The sequence below is a fragment of the Phoenix dactylifera genome, chromosome 5 (assembly GCF_051530095.1).
Source record: "Phoenix dactylifera cultivar Ajwa chromosome 5, Ajwa_hap1_PhDact_Kaust_v1.1, whole genome shotgun sequence".
NCBI lineage: Eukaryota > Viridiplantae > Streptophyta > Magnoliopsida > Arecales > Arecaceae > Phoenix > Phoenix dactylifera.
Window position 1 is genome coordinate 39,678,929 of NC_143194.1, and position 18,568 is coordinate 39,697,496.

The 18,568-nt window shown below is 40.1% G+C and overlaps 1 protein-coding gene across 12 annotated transcripts; it reads left to right on the top strand.

The window, feature by feature from the left end:
* Positions 1 to 3,801: 3,801 nt before the first annotated feature.
* LOC103708780 (ATPase complex subunit) lies at positions 3,802 to 17,827 on the top strand. Of its 12 annotated transcripts, none has more exons than XM_088722870.1 (8): positions 3,802 to 4,123; positions 4,208 to 4,248; positions 5,980 to 6,048; positions 8,340 to 8,528; positions 11,278 to 11,349; positions 14,011 to 14,171; positions 14,260 to 14,378; positions 17,061 to 17,827. In XM_088722870.1, exons 5-7 carry the CDS (start codon positions 11,281 to 11,283, stop codon positions 14,375 to 14,377), a joined length of 348 nt encoding a protein of 115 aa, XP_088578996.1. In that variant the 5' UTR covers positions 3,802 to 4,123; positions 4,208 to 4,248; positions 5,980 to 6,048; positions 8,340 to 8,528; positions 11,278 to 11,280; the 3' UTR covers position 14,378; positions 17,061 to 17,827. The 12 variants fall into 12 exon arrangements, with proteins under 12 accessions (XP_088578996.1, XP_088578997.1, XP_088578995.1 ...); XM_088722871.1 differs by having other exon boundaries at positions 17,073 to 17,827; XM_088722869.1 differs by having other exon boundaries at positions 17,094 to 17,827.
* Positions 17,828 to 18,568: the final 741 nt, after the last annotated feature.

Consider the following 18,568-nt stretch of genomic DNA (forward strand, 5'->3'; position numbering starts at 1 on the left):
ATGTTGAAGCATTTCTAATGGTCGAGGACCTGATGACGCTCAGGTCTAAGTCCGGTGAAGACCGGGCAACGATGCTAGCAGGCGGACCTTGGGTGGTGGCGGGCCAACTGTTGGCCATGAAAGAGTGGAAGCCTGACTTCATCCCCGGCGTCAACATTGTGAGCCGGACGGTGCGTTGGCTCCGGATGCCTTGTCTTCCACTCGAGTACTGGGAGAGGGACTCTATACTTGCAATAGCGGCGGCGGCGGGCCGACCATTGGAGCTAGATGGGGTCTCCGACGAGCAACGGCAGGTGGGTTATGCGAGGGTGAAGATTGAGATCGATGCCCTCAAGCCTTTAAATTCCAGCACCTTCGTGCAAGGGGGGCAGACGAGATTCTGGCGGGCCTTTATCTACAAAGGCCTGTCGGTCTTCTGCTACTCTTGCGCCCAGATCAGGCACCACGCGAGCGAGTGCCGACAGCATGGGGGGGGGCTCCAGCAGTGGTGGAGACCACAGAGGTGCAACAAGGGGAGTCGTTGACGGAGACCGCGGAACTGGGGGGGGGGGGGGGGGGGCGGCTGGTGTTTGGTCCGTGGATGGCCACCAGCCGGGTTTGCCAGCAGTAGACCAGAGGTGCTAGGGGCAAGGCGAGGAAGGAGACTGAGCCCCCCGCCCCCCCCTCGCGAGTCAGCTCAGGGGTCAGACTTCACGCAATCGGGACCGAGTCCGGCCAATCTTCGTCGGACATAGAGGGATGGCAGAAACCCAAGAAGGTCGCCAGGAGGGTCTCATCGAAGAAGAGCGGCGGGGCTGGCAAATCGGCGCCTGCTGCAATGGTAACGAGCGCGACTCGTCCCGAGTCGCCGTCGTGCTAGACTCGGCCAAGCAGGTGCGGCGCAACGGGCCGGCCCGAAGGGGCAAGGGTGCTGGGGCGGGCTGAAGGAAGCAGGGCTGCCCCTGGCCTAGCGCATGCTGGTTGTGGGCCAGAAGCCCATTCAGGAGGAAGCTGGCCTGCAGGACATGGGTCTGCCAACCCGAGGGTTGTCCCTCCCATGCGAGGCGAGGGCATTCCGTGCTATGGCGGCGACCGGCAACGGTTCGGGAGCTGGAGTCTCTCGCCGACGGTGATGGCGTGCGGACTTCGGGCATCCAACACAAGCGTAGTGGGGGCGCCGCTTGTCGACACCAACGATCTATGGATTCGCCATCTTGTCAGTGGGAGGCGGGTTGTGGGAGGAGTGGGGTGCAACCATCTTCTTCGCAGAAAGAGGATAGCCCCAACAGAGCCAAGGCAGTTGAGGGGCGGCTGAACCCGAGCAAGGCAGGGGCATGCGAGGATGAGCATGCCCTCGATCGGAAGCTGGAGGCTGGGACTCTGAGTGCTGGGAAGATGCTCCGAGGGGCTTTTGGGGGAGACTTGGAATGTAGCGGGCCCTCAAATGGGATGACACACGAGGAAGTCGCCCAGAAGCTGAAACGAGCCTTGGTAGCCCGAGCGGGAGGAGGCTGGGTCGAGTGCTGAGGCAGGGGGGAGTTGGGCCCGGAGGAAGTACCCTAGAGCCCTATTTTCCAAATGTAAAATGAAGATCCTCTCATAGAATTGTCAAGGAGCCAGAAAACCATCTTTTAATCTAGCTTTACGTAGACTGGTGCATCTGCATGACCCTGAGATTTATATTTTGTTTGAGACTGACTTGTCTGGAGCTAGCTTGCAATGGGTGATACGGTCCATTCCAAGGTCCTAGGGGAGCTACGCGGTGGGGTCATAGGGCTTGTTGGGGGGAATCATTGTTGTATGGCGGCTGGGGGGTTTCAACCTAGATATATTCCATTGATGCTGTCGACAGGTAGTCATAGTGATTTTAGAAGAGAGTGGACCCCCTTGGATTCTACTGGCCGCCTATGCAAGCACAAACTATAGGAAGAAGAGACTAGTATGGGGTGAGGCCACCAGTCTCATTCAGCAGGGATACTCGGTGATGATGGCAGGGACTTCAATTACATTAATGGCTCGGAGGCGAAGCAGGGGGGCGGGGAGGCTTTCACCAACTAGATCGAGATCAGGGAGTTTCATAACTTTAATTTATCCAATGGGCTTATTGACCTTGGGTTCACTAGACTGCAGTTCACCTGGTGCAACAACGAGCTGGGGCGGGCGCGTGTTTGGAAAAGGATCGATAGAGCTTTTGCAATGACTGGGTGGATCCAGAGGTTTTCGGACTTTCGAGGTGCATCACCTACCCTGGATCGCTTCAAACCACTGTCCTGTTTTGGTGAGTACCTAACACGCCTTTTGGATTCATAGTCCTTTTTGTTTTGAGAAGGTGTGGCTCTCTTACCCGTGATTATGGGATGTGGTGCAGGAGGCTTGATGGATGCCAGTACGGGAGACTGTGATGTACTGAGTGACCCGAAAGTTGGAGTTGACTAGGCGCAAGCTGATCAGGTGGAATCGGAAAAAGGTAGGGAACATTTTCAGGAGGGGAGAGAAAACTGAAGCTTTCATCGCTAGAATTCAAGCTCCAATAGTATGTGGGGATGGCCTTTCAGAGGAGGATCAGGAAGAGCTCGGGAGTCTACTGGCCAAGCATCACTCTTTTCTCAAGCAGTAGGAGATCTTTTGGAGGCAGAAGTCTCAGATTCAATGGATTAGGAAGGGTGACCGAAATTCAAGGTTCTTCCATCAGTTGACCTTATCCGGAGGTAGAGGAACCGAGTCTACAAGATCATGAATAGCGGTGGACAGGTGACAGATGACCCTGACACCATCAGAGGGATCTTGAAGCAGTTCTTCCGAGCTAGGTGGACCAAACCAATGGGGGCTGCTGAGGTGGTATGTGGGTCGGACCTAGTGATGAGGTTCTCCGAGGAGGAGAATGTCGCTTTGGTCAGCCCAGTATTAGATACAGAGATTCGAGAAGATCTTTGGTCCTTGGGCGAGGACAAGGTTCCAAGTTCGGATAGCTTTCTCCTAGTATTCTTTAGGAAATATTAGTACATCATCAGATAGGAGGTGATGGCAACCGTCCAGCACAGACTATGAGAGCTGCAACCAGAACAACGACGATGGACCTTCTTGTATTAAGAAACGCCATGCTATTGTGTTCTCTCCAGATTTCCTAAGTGATAACGATCGCCAGTTGATCCCGGGCTCTTCTACTCTTTGGGGGTATTTTTTTGGATCTTCAGAGTGTCCACAACGACGAGAATGAAACCGTCCGTCCTTAGACCTTTGTACAGAATGAAGAGAATAAATTGGAAGCAAGTCAGTTTGAGGATCAAAAATATAAGTTCCTGTGATATTTTGCTGTCTACACAAATGTTTACTGAAAAAATGTTGAATCCTCATGAAATTTATGCAGACAAGCATCATAAAAGCCATAAATCTCGGTATGTAGATAATAAGAACAAAAAATTTAGAAAATATCATGACCCAAACACTTTAAGAGTGTGTTTCGTTAGCAAGCAGAATCAGAATTTAAATAAAAATTGGCATGATTTCGAATAGAAATCGAAGTGGCAATATTTTCTAATATCTTTGGTGTGTGGCTGAAATCAGAATTACAATTAAAATAAATTTTGAATTAAATAGAGAGATATATCTGGAAAATTAATTAAATAGGAGATATTTTTGACTCAAATGTAATTATCGTATAAATAGGGTATAATATAAGCGTAAATTTTTTCTTGAAAAAAAAGGCTGTTCGACTGCCGGAGATGGCCAATGTAACATTATTGTAACGTGGAATTTATGGACTCCAATACAATATTTACGTCGTATAGGGTGTTAAATAAAAAATACAGCGGTCCCGACTCCAAGCGGAGTTATTTATTTAGGACCGAGCTTCTGCCTGACCCGCCCTGGCTCGCAGAGAGAGACTAGGAGTTGCCGCCGGCGGAGAGAAGTGGTGAAGGACTTCTCCTGCCGTCCTCCTGTTTCTTTGATCATTAGAGAGCTAGGGTTAGGGTTTACCCGCTCTGCGAAGATGCTGAGGCGATTGGCCCTCCGTTCCGCCACCGTCGCGGCTCCGGCTATCCGTTCAGCGGACAAGATTCTCGTTCCTGGACGCGGCGAGGGACCTTTCCCTGCCAATCCTCGATCTCAGACGTTCCTGCGGAGTTTCATTGATCTCCACCAGGTTATTTATTGCTCCTGTTTCCGTGGCTTTTGCAAGATCCGTTCCGTTACGCTTCGACTTATCTTTGGAATTCTTTCTCCGCAGATGGGCAACAAGGAATCCATCAAGAAGGAGCGAGCTCGACTGTGAGTCCCCCTTCTTTTGGTCATTCCACGCCCCTCCTTGCGTTTCTTTCTTTTCAAGATGCTATACAGAATCCTTTATTTCTTGTTTATGCTGTATATTTTTGGGTCTTTGGTTCATATGACCGTAGAATCTTGATCAGAACCATACCATAGCTTAAATTCGCTGTTTCTTTCTCGTAAGTTTGACAGGCTCATGTTTAGATGTATCTTTTCCATTCTTTCCCCACAACTGCCAGAAGATCTCACCTTTACTACGTGTATCCCATGCTCTTGCTTTCTTTTATATATATATATATATCTCTCCTAAATTTCTAACTCCTAGGTTCTGTACAAGTACCTGTCCTTATGTTACTCTCTTTTTGATGCTAAGAATATTCTTTCTTTCTTGTTTGTGTTGAAAAATTTTGGATATTAATTTCACATAGCAATGACATCTTGATCAGAAATATACCCGTTTGATTTCTGTATGTGCTTGTCATTTATTATTGCAATGTTAGGGGTTAATACACCCATTCGCAGATGCATGTTTTCCAGTCTCACTTAACAATAACCTGAACATCTTTCTTTGCCTGCTATCCAGTGTTCTTTGCTTTCTTTTATGTGAAGGTTCAAAATATTCATTTTTAGATTTTTTTTTTCAGTCTTACCCCACAGCTACCTCAAGATCTCATATTTACTAAGTTTATTCCATGTTCTTGCACCCTATTTACCGTCAAGGTTTTCCTTCCAATGCCGGCGGCCTTATTATACATTTCCTTCCCTTCATTGTTATGCAGTGAGGACAGTATTTGAGAAGCACATCTCCACTTCACTCATCAATTCAGATATTTGTAGAGATTTTGTTCCTTAATATCTCCAGTCCCATCGTATATTGAAATCATGATGAAGGGCATCAACTCCTCTTTGTCTTTCTAGATCATCGACTAAGATTGATGCCTTATTTCCAATATTTTTGTTAGGCCCATGCTATTGCCGCATATCTTCTCTTGTTTCAATATATATGCAGGAAAAAAGATTACTCTCACTTTCTCTGTATGTGTATTTGTCTGTGTGTGAAATCCTCGTCAAGTTTCTAGGTACATCTGAGGCCATATGTTAAATGACCACATAGAGTCAAAGTGAAAGAATTATAATTAATCTGGATTTTAGTTTTCAACTGATGAAGCAGTACATGTGGATGTGAATAGGAGAGTGTCAATGTAGCTTTTCTTTCAGCTAGGTTTTGAGTGTCACTTTTAGTTTTCGATTTCTTTGACAGGATAGAATTAAAGTGGAGGAATTCTAATAAGATGAATGTCAGCTTTCAACTGATAAAAGGGTATTTTGGATTCTAATAGGAGGGTGTCAATGTAGCTTTGCTTTCTGCTAGTGTGTCAGTGTTAGTTAATAGTTTCCAGTTTCTTGCTATGAGCTTAAAATTTCATTAGGGATGGGAATTGCGAAATCACGAGGTGCAAGTTTTTTCATTCCTTCTGTCTTTTCAATGGGTAATATCATCTGTTTGTGCTCAAAATAGTTTTTTCTGAATAATCCTTCTCATCATTGCCCCTGTGATGCTTAATTGTAGAAGCTCTAGGTTCATTTTTCATCATGCAATATGCTATGTCTTTTCTTGTATTCTTAATAATTGTTACGCTGTATCTATTGCAATTTCAGAGGGAAGTATTGTTAGAAGTAAATCTATGTTCAAATTATCGGTTTATATTAACAGTAATTATTCATATGCTTTAGTGCAGTTCAGATGAATTAAGTAGAGGATACTTTGCTGACATCTCAGAGATCCGTAAAAATGGTGGTAAGGTATGCTGAATTCAAAACATTGGGTCATGATTGATCACTAGCACTTCAATTCTGAGATGAATTTAATATTTATAGAGCTAACCTCCCATGTCAGAAAATCATAGTCTTTACCTTCAAGCTGTTATTTAACTTGACATGCATATATAATAAAAGTGTCTAGTGTCTGTGTGCCTTATGCACTTCAAAGCTTTTTACTAGTTATCTAATCTTTGTTTCCAATGATTATGTCATGAATAAAGAGGTAGAGCTTATTGTAGAAGAACGAGTATTCTGCAGAAAGTCAGTAAATAGTTTAGTTTGCTGTTTCTTTGGTTCATAATTGGAATTTAATAAGATTTTGTGTTCATGATAACAGAGGAAGTAATTCTAAGAGATATAGGCACCTCATATAATTGGAAGGCTAATTATTGAGATAATCTTTGCTTCTCCAAGACATTTTATGATTTTATTTGCTTTAACATGATATTGACCTGTAGATTAAACCATGTCTGTCATGGCAATACTTATGTGTTTCTGTCATTCAAGAAGTTGCGGCATTGGTTTCATAAGGTTCATGTTGCCTGGTGAAACCATATTGAATGAAATCTCATTCTTTTGCAGGCTTTCTGATATAGATGACCTAAGGGAAGATACTTAGGAACGTGTTGATCTCTAGAAGTTAGAATTACAATTTGTGGTCAGAGTGGTTGCCCTGGACTCTTGCTAAGTGCTGCTAGGAGATGCAAAAGTCTTGTTGGACTCGGTTCCTGCTTGTCTCAGACACAGCTTGGATGACCCCTTCTAGGATTTTGGCTTGATCTGACCATTTACTTAAACGGTCCTAGCTGCTGAGTTGTAATATAAGTTGGTATCGGGTTTGGGTTCTTTTCTTATTAGCTAATTCCATATTTTAAACTGTTTAGTCTTGATTCAGTTGTGAAACTGGGTCTAGACTCTAGAATTGTTTCTTGGACTTGACTCATTACTCTGTTTATTTCTCTAGATTAATATGATTAGAAATTTATTCGGGCAAAGGAAATGAGAGTTCTCTATCAGAAAACAAGCAAAATGAAACAATTTGGAGGCCATGAAAGTCAGAACACCGAAATGCCCATGTCAATCACATAAAATGCAGGATGTTTTGCCCACCAACGAAAAAGAAGGTTAGACATAGATCTGTCAATAGGCTTTAAGCAATGTTACAGAAATTCCCAGACAAGGTAATTGTTGAGAAAATGCTCTGCATGACATGAGGCATCACTAATAACAACCATTTGCCCTGGATTTAAGAGGCAAGATTGCACGGGTGCTTAGGTAGTTTCCAAATTAAAGAAGCCTAAACCAGCTGAAGTCCAATCATCTAGCTTGTCATCCATTAGAAAAAACCAATAACATAATTATTGCACCTTGGAAGGTTCGTTGAAGGACCATCACCTGAAAGATAGGATGTTTGAATGCTCACTTGATCAGATCTTCCACCGTTCCAGATTTTTCCAAAATGCTGACATCTTCCATGCGTTCAGATTGTTGTTTCAGGTCAGGTCCATATTGGATCAAGTTGGAAGCAAGATTTAACCTAGCCATATGTAGCAAAATAGACAAGCATTTTCATTCTATGCATTTTTATGCTATATATATTATGCAAAACAGGCTACCTTTGGCTTTCACATCATGAGACATGCCATTGAAGTTACATGTACAAATCTTTTGTTCTTTTCCCTCACAAAAAGAGGATAGGAGTCATTTTGCAACAGATAGATTTATAGTTGTATTACCATAAGGATTACCTTTACATTCTATATATACTTGTTATATTGTTATATTTTTATTTTACTTCTAAGCATAAGGGCAATGCCTATAATGACGTTGTTGGATTTGTATTGTAATTCTCATAAACAGTCACCATGTGTATTGATGTTTCCAGTAGTAGTCTGTGTTCACAAGAATTGAGTATTTTAACTTCATATGAATTCCCTATGTAGGCTTACTTTACTTTTGCTGAATGCGTGTTAATTCCTGGGTTCTTTTGAGTATCCTAGGATTTTGCAGAACTTCTAATTTTGAGTATTTTAGATCCTTTGTTGAATGCATGATGATGATGACCATCATTAAAAGCACTATTAGCCAAGCTTAGTTTATATATGTATTATAATTTTATCTTTCAATGGCCATCCTTTCCAAGGTCTGGAGAACTATTATGATGTACTTTTAATTGTTTTGGACATCCATATGCAATTCCCAGACAGAAATTATAATAGCACTATTTGCTAAATTTATTAATTATTGTGATCATATGATATGCTATTATGCAGATCGCAATTGCGAATAAAACTATCATTCCATCACTAGCAGCAGTTAAGTTCCCTGATTTGGAAGTGAACTTTGCGGATGGTAGAAGTTTAAAATTACCAATTAGTTCTGAACAAAGTGGAACTGATACCAGTGAATTGCCTATTCCTTGTGCATCATTGTTGTGTCTTTCCTTTCGAGCAAGCTCGCAGGTATGAGGAATGATGCTTTCTATGCTTCATGTTTCTTGTCTGAAATGTTATCTTTTGAATGTTTAGTATACTGTTATTCTGAAGGGAAGTACTTACAATCGGATGACCTAGGAAATCCTTCAGCATTTGAGTTACATATGGGTCAATCTGTTAAGAGCATTCCATTGGTCTATTGTGATGTCATAAGTGGAAACTTGTAAGATTCTTACCTTTCTAATACAACGGTAATTGACCTCAACCCTGCACTTTGAAAGGCAGATACACAAGGGCTTGGTGGTGGATATTCAACATGTATTAAGACAAGTCGCATTTATGTCTGGTTTAAATTTTAAGTTGTCTTATTTGACGTTTGCCTTGCCTGATGCTCTGAGGCTAACTTAGGAAGTTGTTGTGACCTGTGAGCCTCATGATTGGTGCCATAATAGTGAGGGGCTCGAGCATCATATGGAGAGGTTCATGCACGGAACACACCTTACTCAATTTTATCATTTTTGATTGAGCATTTAAGGCAAGGCATCTGTCTTTCCATCTATATTTTTCTCTTTAACACAAGGTCAAGTTCAAGTGTGGAAGGAGGAGCTTCGCGCTGCTAAACTCTATGTTGGCCTAGAATCTAGATAGCTTGTACTTGTCAACTGTAAACCCATATGTAAAATGAACAGTCTAGTGTTTTGGTAGATGAGCATAGGCATTTTTCCAGTTTCCTTCTTGGTTTAGTATGTATCAATGATTTTTCAGAAATTGACGCTTAGATTAATTTTATAATTTCCTCTTTTATCATTGCAATGATGTCAGGCTTGAACTAGCCATGCTAGGGACTCAACTATTGAGCTCCTTGGACTATACAAACAAAAACAACCCCTTTCCTTTCAGTGCCTGGGATGGACCTTATCAGGTGGTTAATTACCTTTCATCATTATGTACATTCAAATGAAGAAGATTTTAGTTGTATGGCCTACCATCTGGTGTTTAGAGATTCCATCAGTCTAGAAAAGTTTAGCATTCACTGCAAGGTATACCAGACACAAAAATGTAAATAACAAAATGTATCCACATTGTTCACGTAAAACTTATGTCCTCTCTGCAGCCTGCACTAACAGGCATTATAACTATGAGCACTTGTTGCATAAAAATCAAGCTGATGGCATTTGTACATAACCATGTCAAGGGAACTAAAAACTGCAAACAGAGGACAGTTTTAACAAATTTTGGAAACTTCCCAAGAGATGCCTTGATTATGAATTCATAACCATGAAGAAAATGAAATTGGCAGTTGGTATGCAACAACAATTTTAAGGAACATACTTCAAACCAAATTGCAGAAAAGATGGCGGATAATTCCATGGCATTTTGATGCAAAATGATATAAAATTCTCTTGGATCTCTGCAATTGGTTTCATACTATGGATTCTTGGAATATGGACTTGTGCCAAAGGGCTGAGAAAAATTTGATATGCTTCTTTTTGGTTCCTTGAAAGCATTAGTTGTTTTAGATTTTCAGTTGGATGCTGGAGGAGTGATACATATAACACGACAAGGTCTCTGATTTTAGCAAGAAGCCCTTTGAGTTTGATAACATATGGGGGCCATTTGGTATGGGGTGATCACCCCAAGATCAAAAGTCATGTGGGTGGAGGTGATGAGATCACTGCATTTGGTTGTATCATGATGATCCTATACGACAATGGTCCTAAAACACCCCTATTCCTCAAATCACCTTTCAACTTGGTGATAGAAAATCTGTCTTTGAGGATGGGTATCCAAGATCCCACCAGGACAATGATCTTGGCTGAAATTTGGGGACTAAAATTTTTCTCAGTCCAGCGAAAAATATTGGTGTATCAATATATCATTAATATATTTTATCAATATTATATATATTATATTGATATTATGCATATAGTATTTATTTAATCATATTATTGTCATATCATTGTTCACTTATATTTTAAAATTATAATAGAAATATATTGTTGTACTTTATATTTATATTATGACATTATTTAATATATTACTTCTATTTTTCTAATTTTTCTAATCAAAATAAATATTAGAATTGAAATAATAATATATTACAAATATAAATCAAAGCATTAATTCTATAATAATAATTTATATATTTTAATGGATTAATAAATATATTTTTATGGAACATATTAGGGATAATTTTGCTATTATATGGTCACTGATCTTGGATTCTTATATAATACTAAATAGGTTACTCGTGGTACCTGAGGATCTTTAATCAATGGAACATAGTATTCCAAACGCGGTGATCTTAGATCAATAGAGATTATATTGCCCAAGGATAAGGATCACCAATGATTTAAGATCACTTTAGTGATCCTACTTGGTCACCAAACGCTACCATAAAATGACCAAATTGATGTTTGTTGCATGATTAGCTTTAGCGCTACTCAGCTTGGTGAGATGCGCCAAACGGTAGGTGATAGTAGTACATCTTACATGATTATAAAGACCTAATCACTATGATCTATTATCTACCCAAAAAAAGGACCTACTCATTACTACCTATTGCAACAAAGATAGTGTGGTTTAAGGTTTCATCCATGTATTCCTTTTTTAGCAATTGTCATGGTAAATGGTGAAAAGCCTATTAAGTCCTATTCATAACATGATGTAGTTGATGTTACTGACTGGATGCTATACTTGTGAATTGCATAAGTGATCAAGATGATTCAGTTGGATGTGAAAGTAACTTAATGGCATCTCTGTTTTCGCTGAACAGGCAATGGCTGAATCATGGAGTATTCCTTTTCTGGATGCTTTTAGTGCTCTGGGAAGAATCCAAATATATGAGGTGATTACAGAAATTATTATTCCTCTTTGGATGCATTCTGATTTCATGCTTCGGTTGTATCTTTCACATTATTTTATCTTATTGAAGATATATATGAGACATGGTTCCTTAGCTCCACAGATCCCAGTTGGATCAACATAATGACATGTTATTTTTTATTCTTTAGTATTACTATCACTTCAAAAAACAAATACACACAGGAAACAGAAGAAAAGAACAGAATGGATTAAGTTTTTTTGTATATGTAATGATTACAAAGGAATTCCGTTATTGGTTGTAGAGATTTAATTGTACTCTTTAATAGAGTATGAATAGATATAAGTATAACAAGATTCATGATTTTGAAACCTACTTCCTTTTAATCTCATGACTGTAGATCTGCTTCCTTACTTGGAAAATGAAATTTCTTGCCATGCCTACATACCTATCTATAAGAAGATTTTCATTATATAATTTATTGAGTTATAAGAAATTTTGGATTTTATGTACTTGAATGCTGAGGTTGACTTAGATACATATTTGCAATAAAATTTAGTTCCATTGGAGTTGTTTTTTGTGTGGGTTCAAATATGGGACTTAGGTGGCATATTATTTACTTTCTTTTGATTGGTCTTCCATAGATATACCAGTTTACTGTGCTGCCTATCATGACTTTGTATAGTTGTGAGAAAAATAATCATACCTGCAGATATCACAACCATGCAGATTACCTTAGTTTTCCTCTTTTATAGTGCATGCATTGTAGGTCTGTATGTGCATGCATAGAATCATTAGCCTCAACTTGTATAAAATTGGAATTTTATCATAATTGATGTTACTTTGTATGGTGGTTTCTAACTTGATCAAGCCCTGGTTTGCACGGCCTTCCATGGCGTCAAGCTCAGGGCTTTGTTTGTTGCCATGACTAGCTATACGAATCTTATTTCCAATTCCTTTCTTTTTTCCATTGCCCTGTCCAATTCCCATGCGGTTGGTTTTCCCCATCACACTAGGTCAAGCAACTGGAAGTAATTCTCATGGAAAAGCCGTATGTTTCCTATTATAATCTTCTGGGTTCATTCTTGTCTTCAGCTTTTCTTTTTGCACCAAGACTTCTCCTAGTTAAGGTCCTTTACCTCTCTCTAGCCTTTCAAGGATGAAATGTTTTTGAGAAAAAGATGTGAGGACCGGTCCAATTGGACTGGCCTGGACCGAGCCAACCCAGCCTGAGGAGGGGACGAGTACGGAACTGCTGCCCAAAGGGGTGGGCGAGCACGAAACTGCCAACTGAAACCCCAGGCCCTCTCCCCGTTATCTTCCATCTTCTTCCTGATCCCCTCCGGTGTTTCTGATCAACTCTCACTCCGGTCCTTCAGTCCCTACCTACTGCCTTACTGATGTTCTTCACTGATCTGCATTAGTATATACCAGTTGGTACAACACCCAAAAATCCTCTGATGTACACAACTATACTGCTACACTTGAAGCACATAACAACTTCCAATCTTCATAATTCTGCTTTTCTCTAAGGCATTCTTGCAGTGCAGAACTGCAAGGAAGTTGTTACCTCATATACAGGAATTCTATCTCTCCCATTGTTCATTGCGTGAAAGACCAAAGATCTATTTAAACATGCCCATTAGTGTATCATAACACAAGAACCATCTGGCTGGTCATGTTTTTTTTTTTTTTGGTTAATGCAGTATGTTAGGCACAAATCTTTTGCCTGATTGGACATTACAAATGGTCAAGTCGAAGTCTAAATCATTAAAATTGAAATCATGACCTGTTGACCTGCTGACAAGATGTGCATGAAATCTATGTAGTTCATAACAAACTTTATGTTTGGCTGCTGCAACTTTAGTAAGGTCTTTGCCTTGCATGGAAACAAATTGTAATCAGTGACATGATTGTCTTTTGACTTGATATGTATGATGGTCTTGCCTAAGCTGGTGCTATGCATATTAATTTGCATCAGATTAGCTAATTCATTGCAGCACTGTCATGATTTGGTGATCTATTTTATGTTAGACCAATAAGTGTGCAGTGATGCAGTGGACATTTGATTCCTTGCACTTGTGTCATACAGTTGACACCTTTCTCATCAGCTCTTGTGCAGGGGAGAGGTTCCAGGTTCAACCCCAGTGGGTGCCTATCTCACTGTCATTCTCTAGGGGGAAAAAATACAACAGTTCATCTTCTAGAAGCTGGCTGTTATACCTAGTTTTGTTATTTGTGACATTATACATGTTGATTGTTAAGTTAAATTGCTTGTTTTCCTTGGCTGATATAGTATGGATTCATCGGGGTATTGGGCGTCCATTATTTATAGCTATGAATTGATATCTTAGCTTTACCTTTCTAAGTAGATGACGCCTTGTTTTCTTATTGCTATGCTCATATATTTAAATAAGAGAGGTCACTGGTTTGTTGGAGATGCATATTGTCTGAAATACCATTGTCCAAATTCAATTGTTAGTTCAACTAGTGCGATCTCGATTAAGAATTTTATATTCTGGTGATACTAGATGCACGTCTTTATGCAATATTTTATCATACATATATGGAAAATTCTTTGATACACTTTTGAATAGTATATTAGCACATAGTACTATATATTTATTTGAATTTTTCTCTACATGTGTATTTAGTTATAAGCTTGATGATCTATTATTTTTCCAGGTATCATTTATAGACTCTTGGTTATTGTCATTGGCTCCAGTTCGGAATTTATTCCTCAAATTGATGAGGAATTCCAACGATCCCCAGAGACAAATTGTTTACACATTTGGTGACCACTACCATTTCAGGAAGAAGCTTCATATATTGAATCTTCTCACTGGGTGATATTTCTGTCTTTACCAAATTCATCATTTCACTACAGAGGGCAAGCTAGTTCTTGAGTATGATGCTGTTTTTGTTTCCTTGCAGGTATATTTTTTTGCTTGATAGGTTAGGCAGAATTAGATGGCAAGGTTTTGGCTCTGCAACACAGGAAGAACTGTCATCGCTTATGTCATGCGCATCCCTTTTGTTAGATGAGAAATGAGGTGATTGTCTTAACTTTGCATCTTAGTTCTCAAACATCACACGTTTGCCCCCCATTTGTTGGTAAAATTTGTATTCTATGCTGCATGATGAATAGCAAATGTAAATCTTTCTCCCAATGAGTATACTCTTACCATTGCGACTTTAGAGGATGCAACATAGACTTGGGCGGAGTCCTAGTTAGGCTGGACTATATCCTAACCTCGAGGCCGAAGATTGCTGGTTTTACCCCAGCCCTGCCGGCCTTTGGACATAAGTTTTCCAGCCCAAGCCTGACTTCCTGTTAACTCCTCAGGCTTGAGAGCAGTCCCATTTGACTCGACCAGGTTAAGCCCAGTCTCTGTTCATGGTGATGGTAGTATTTCAAAAGGAGAAAATAGTGCGGAAGGGATGGAGAGAAAGAGCTCCCAAGGAGTGGCAGTGGGTAGGACACTGGTGGTAGTGGTGGTGTTGAAAGGGCAGGCCAGCAGTGCTGCAGCTGGAAGAATGGGAGTGGCAGCTTGTGATGATGGTGGAAGGGTGGGCTAGAAGCAGTGGTGTCCAAGAGTGGGATGGTGGAGTTGGAGGTGGTATTTAGGGTCAGTGTCTGTGGTGTTGGAGGAGTGGGGTGGCAGTAGTGGTTTTGAGGGCTGACTACACTTAGGGAAGGAGGGAAGGAGAGATTTGGGCAATAGCTATGTGGTGGTGGTGCTCCAGTAGGTGGCATAGAATGGGAGGGGAAGGTTAGCAAGACAGGGATGCAAGGAAGGACAAGCAACCATCTCTTTGAGTCAGCAGATTGTGTTAAGGATTAGGGATGCAGGTAAGAGAAGTTATATTTGTATGTATAATGTATAAGAATAAATAATAATATCTTTTCTAATAATATGTTTCCAATGTTGCGCCAGCCAAGGTTTAATGAGCCCATTCCCAGCCTAGATCCTTGTCAGGCCATAAAATCTGAGCCTGGGCCATCTTGTTGGACATAAAATACCTGCACAGGCCTGCTCAAACTGAACTGAGGGTTGGGCTTTCTTTGCTCAGATCTAGTTTAATGCTTTCGGTTCTTATGTTGATGATTCTACTCCAAAACAAATTTCGGCTTGACACTGATGGCATGAAAATGTTGGAGTAATTTTTTGTTTAATTTTTCTAGGATAAATATTTTGCTGATCATGAAAGTATACATTTCATAGCAGACATCTAGTTGGGAATGGGCAAAAGTTTAATATTTTCCCCATAAATCCCTCTGGCTCAATCCAATTTGGATCTAGTATTGAACTCTGAGGCATTAAAGTTCAATTTATGATTCATCTTGGGAACATTAAAAGGTATTGAATGCCTCAAAAAAAATATAACCAATGCTAAATCAACAATAAGATCCTCAGACAACTCTCTCAAAATGCAGGGTTAGCCCACCAGAGACTTCTGCTTATTGGGGGTTAACAACCAGGGCCACATGGCTTTCATCCGTAACCGCAATCTGTTAGGTGTTAACCTTGTGTCACAAGTGTAGAATTATTCATTGTTATATCATAGTATTCTGTAACTTTAGGCCTTCTCTTTACTTCCTTTTCCATTCCATCACATTGTTGAACAGCACTTTCCCTATTACCCATAAATAAAGAGGATGGCAAATAGCTGGCTACAAATCTTGAAGGAATTGCTATGATGTTGCAGGATACAAAATTATGTAGTGTCGTCAAGGAAGGTGACTAAGTAACCATGAAGTGGATATGTGGTAGCTAGGTCATATAGTCCAACTTCCTTTTTTCGGGTCGTGGTGATTATGATGCACAGGGAGTGATTACAATTATACGGCACTCCTATTTTGTGGTTATTGAAGTCCTGAGGGATGAGAATCCTATCTTTAGATAGGTTTTTGATAGGAAAAATGAAAAGCCAATGTGTTGGCAAAAAGTACTGGTGTATCTTTCTTGTTAAAAGACTATCACAAATGGGCCAATTATTTTTGCCTCTTGTGCAGCATGCTCTGTTAGCATGGCCTTTCTTGTATTAATTGAATGGATAATTATCAGGATCACACTACATAATCTGTATTAAACAAACCATCCATTTTATAAGGAAGCCTGACAGTAGGCAAATTAGTGGAATTAACAGGCACTTGATCATAATCTTCTAGGCACTTGATTTAAATTATTATGCATGTCCTATTTTTTCAGTTTTAGTGATGGCATCTAGAGTTGCTGATGAACTTCGGATACCTGATGTGTATATGTTTGTGGGGCTGTGTTTGAGAATATGCATAAAAAATTAGATGGTATCTGGTTGCCTTGTTGGGGGACTGAATTGCCCCTCATTACAATTTGGAGAAATTACCTGCAACTGATCATAACCTTTCTGCATGTGCAATTGTTGGTTATGAAACATCCCATATATATCTAATGTGTGCTGCATATCATCTGAATATTGATGGTCGCAAGGAGTTTTTCTTCTCTTGAGAGATTTTCATATAAAATGAATAAAAATATTCTTTTAGGAGGTTGGTAAAGTTCTGGTAGTTTTCTTGGTAAATTTCATTACTGAATATTATGTATTTGCCTCTCAAATACTTTTTTCCCTCTTTTTTTTACGTTTCTAAATTTGGACTTTATTTCTATCTTTTGTAATTTATTTTTTCAATAGTACAATGCAGCTTATGTGGGCACTATGATCTTGAATTTAATTTTCTCCTCGCCATCAAGTGTGTGTAACAGTTATGAGCATGCTGGTGACAGGAGGATCCTCTGCATCAATTGGAAAATTTTGAAGAGAATAAAATATTTCAGACATGATTGTTTTGGACCCATTGGATTGGAACTGCCCATGATGTGATAACGTCCCAAAGTATCCTATAATATCATGAATCAGGGATACTAGATGCAGTTTTTCTCACTGCATGTCAACTATTAGTTTCTTCCAGTTGGACATTCAATGAAATATATTTATTGATACTAACTTAATTAAAATACTTGTATGGCTATCCTGTTTTTGAGGGTGTCAGGCGGGGTCCAGGCCTATGTGGAGCTTCTGCAGATTATGCGAGGGGAGTCTGCATTCTGGGTTATGATTGCAGGAAACAAAGTTTGCATCCAACTAAAAGTTTTTCGTATTGGATTCCTGTGTCTGTGATCCAAATTGATGTGCATGACAACGAACTTTCATTGCACTCCATTTCGTGGTCCTTTTTGATGACACGGATATGTGTATGGATAGGACCAGCAAATAAGTTTCAGATGGCCACTGGGAAATAAATTTTGGCAACTTTTGGGGAGCTTTTATGCAGTAGAGGCTGCTGATATGCTATGTCTAATAGTTGGGGCGCCAATTCGCAACGTTAACCAGTTAATTATTATATGTTGCTGTAGAGGCTGCTGATAATTAGCTTTGTTATTAGCTGTAAAAAGTTGGGTGCTAAGTCACAACATTAACCAGTTATTTGATTATTATATGCTGCTGCGAGTTTCATATACGAGATTAAACGTGTGTTGTGCAGTGTTAAGTCATTTCATGAACATTATAAGATATTGTACTAGATGTCCAAGGTAGTTGGAGATTTAAACCCATAACTAATAAATGCAAGGGGTGACGCCAAGTCCTACCGTCACTTGATTTATTTTTGATGGCCCAGGACTTTTTACTGTGCTTAAATGCATGTTGTTCTTAATACGGCGAATGTTGCACGGGTGCTCATTCTGGATTCACCTTCTCTGTTGCATTGCACCCAGAACAGAACCCGAAAGCGTTTCGGTTTGGGACTGACTCTTAATACGGCGAATGTTGCACGGGTACTCATTGTGGATTCACTTTCTCTGTTGCATAACTTGCATTTGCACCCAGAGCAGAACACCAAAGCGTTTCGGTTTGGGACTGACTCTGATGCATAAGGATTTTCTGAATTATGTGACAGTTGTTCGAGTAACTGATTTTTAAAAACTGTTTTAAGCCTTCCATAACTTATCTAGTATCAGGTAATTTATCAAAAATGGTATGAATATCTATTGGCTTGGAGGAGCAACCTCTTTCATTAGCAGCATGTAACAACTTTTATTATGCCATCTAGTTGTAGTATTGGTTTTTTGGTATCTCTCTAAGAGGAAGATGCGTATTGAGTGGTCAAAGGATTGCATTTCATTCCTGTATCAATGAATGTGAAGATTAAACGAAGGAATGGAGACGGGGCATTTGGTTGGTGGGAAGAGATGAGGGGGCC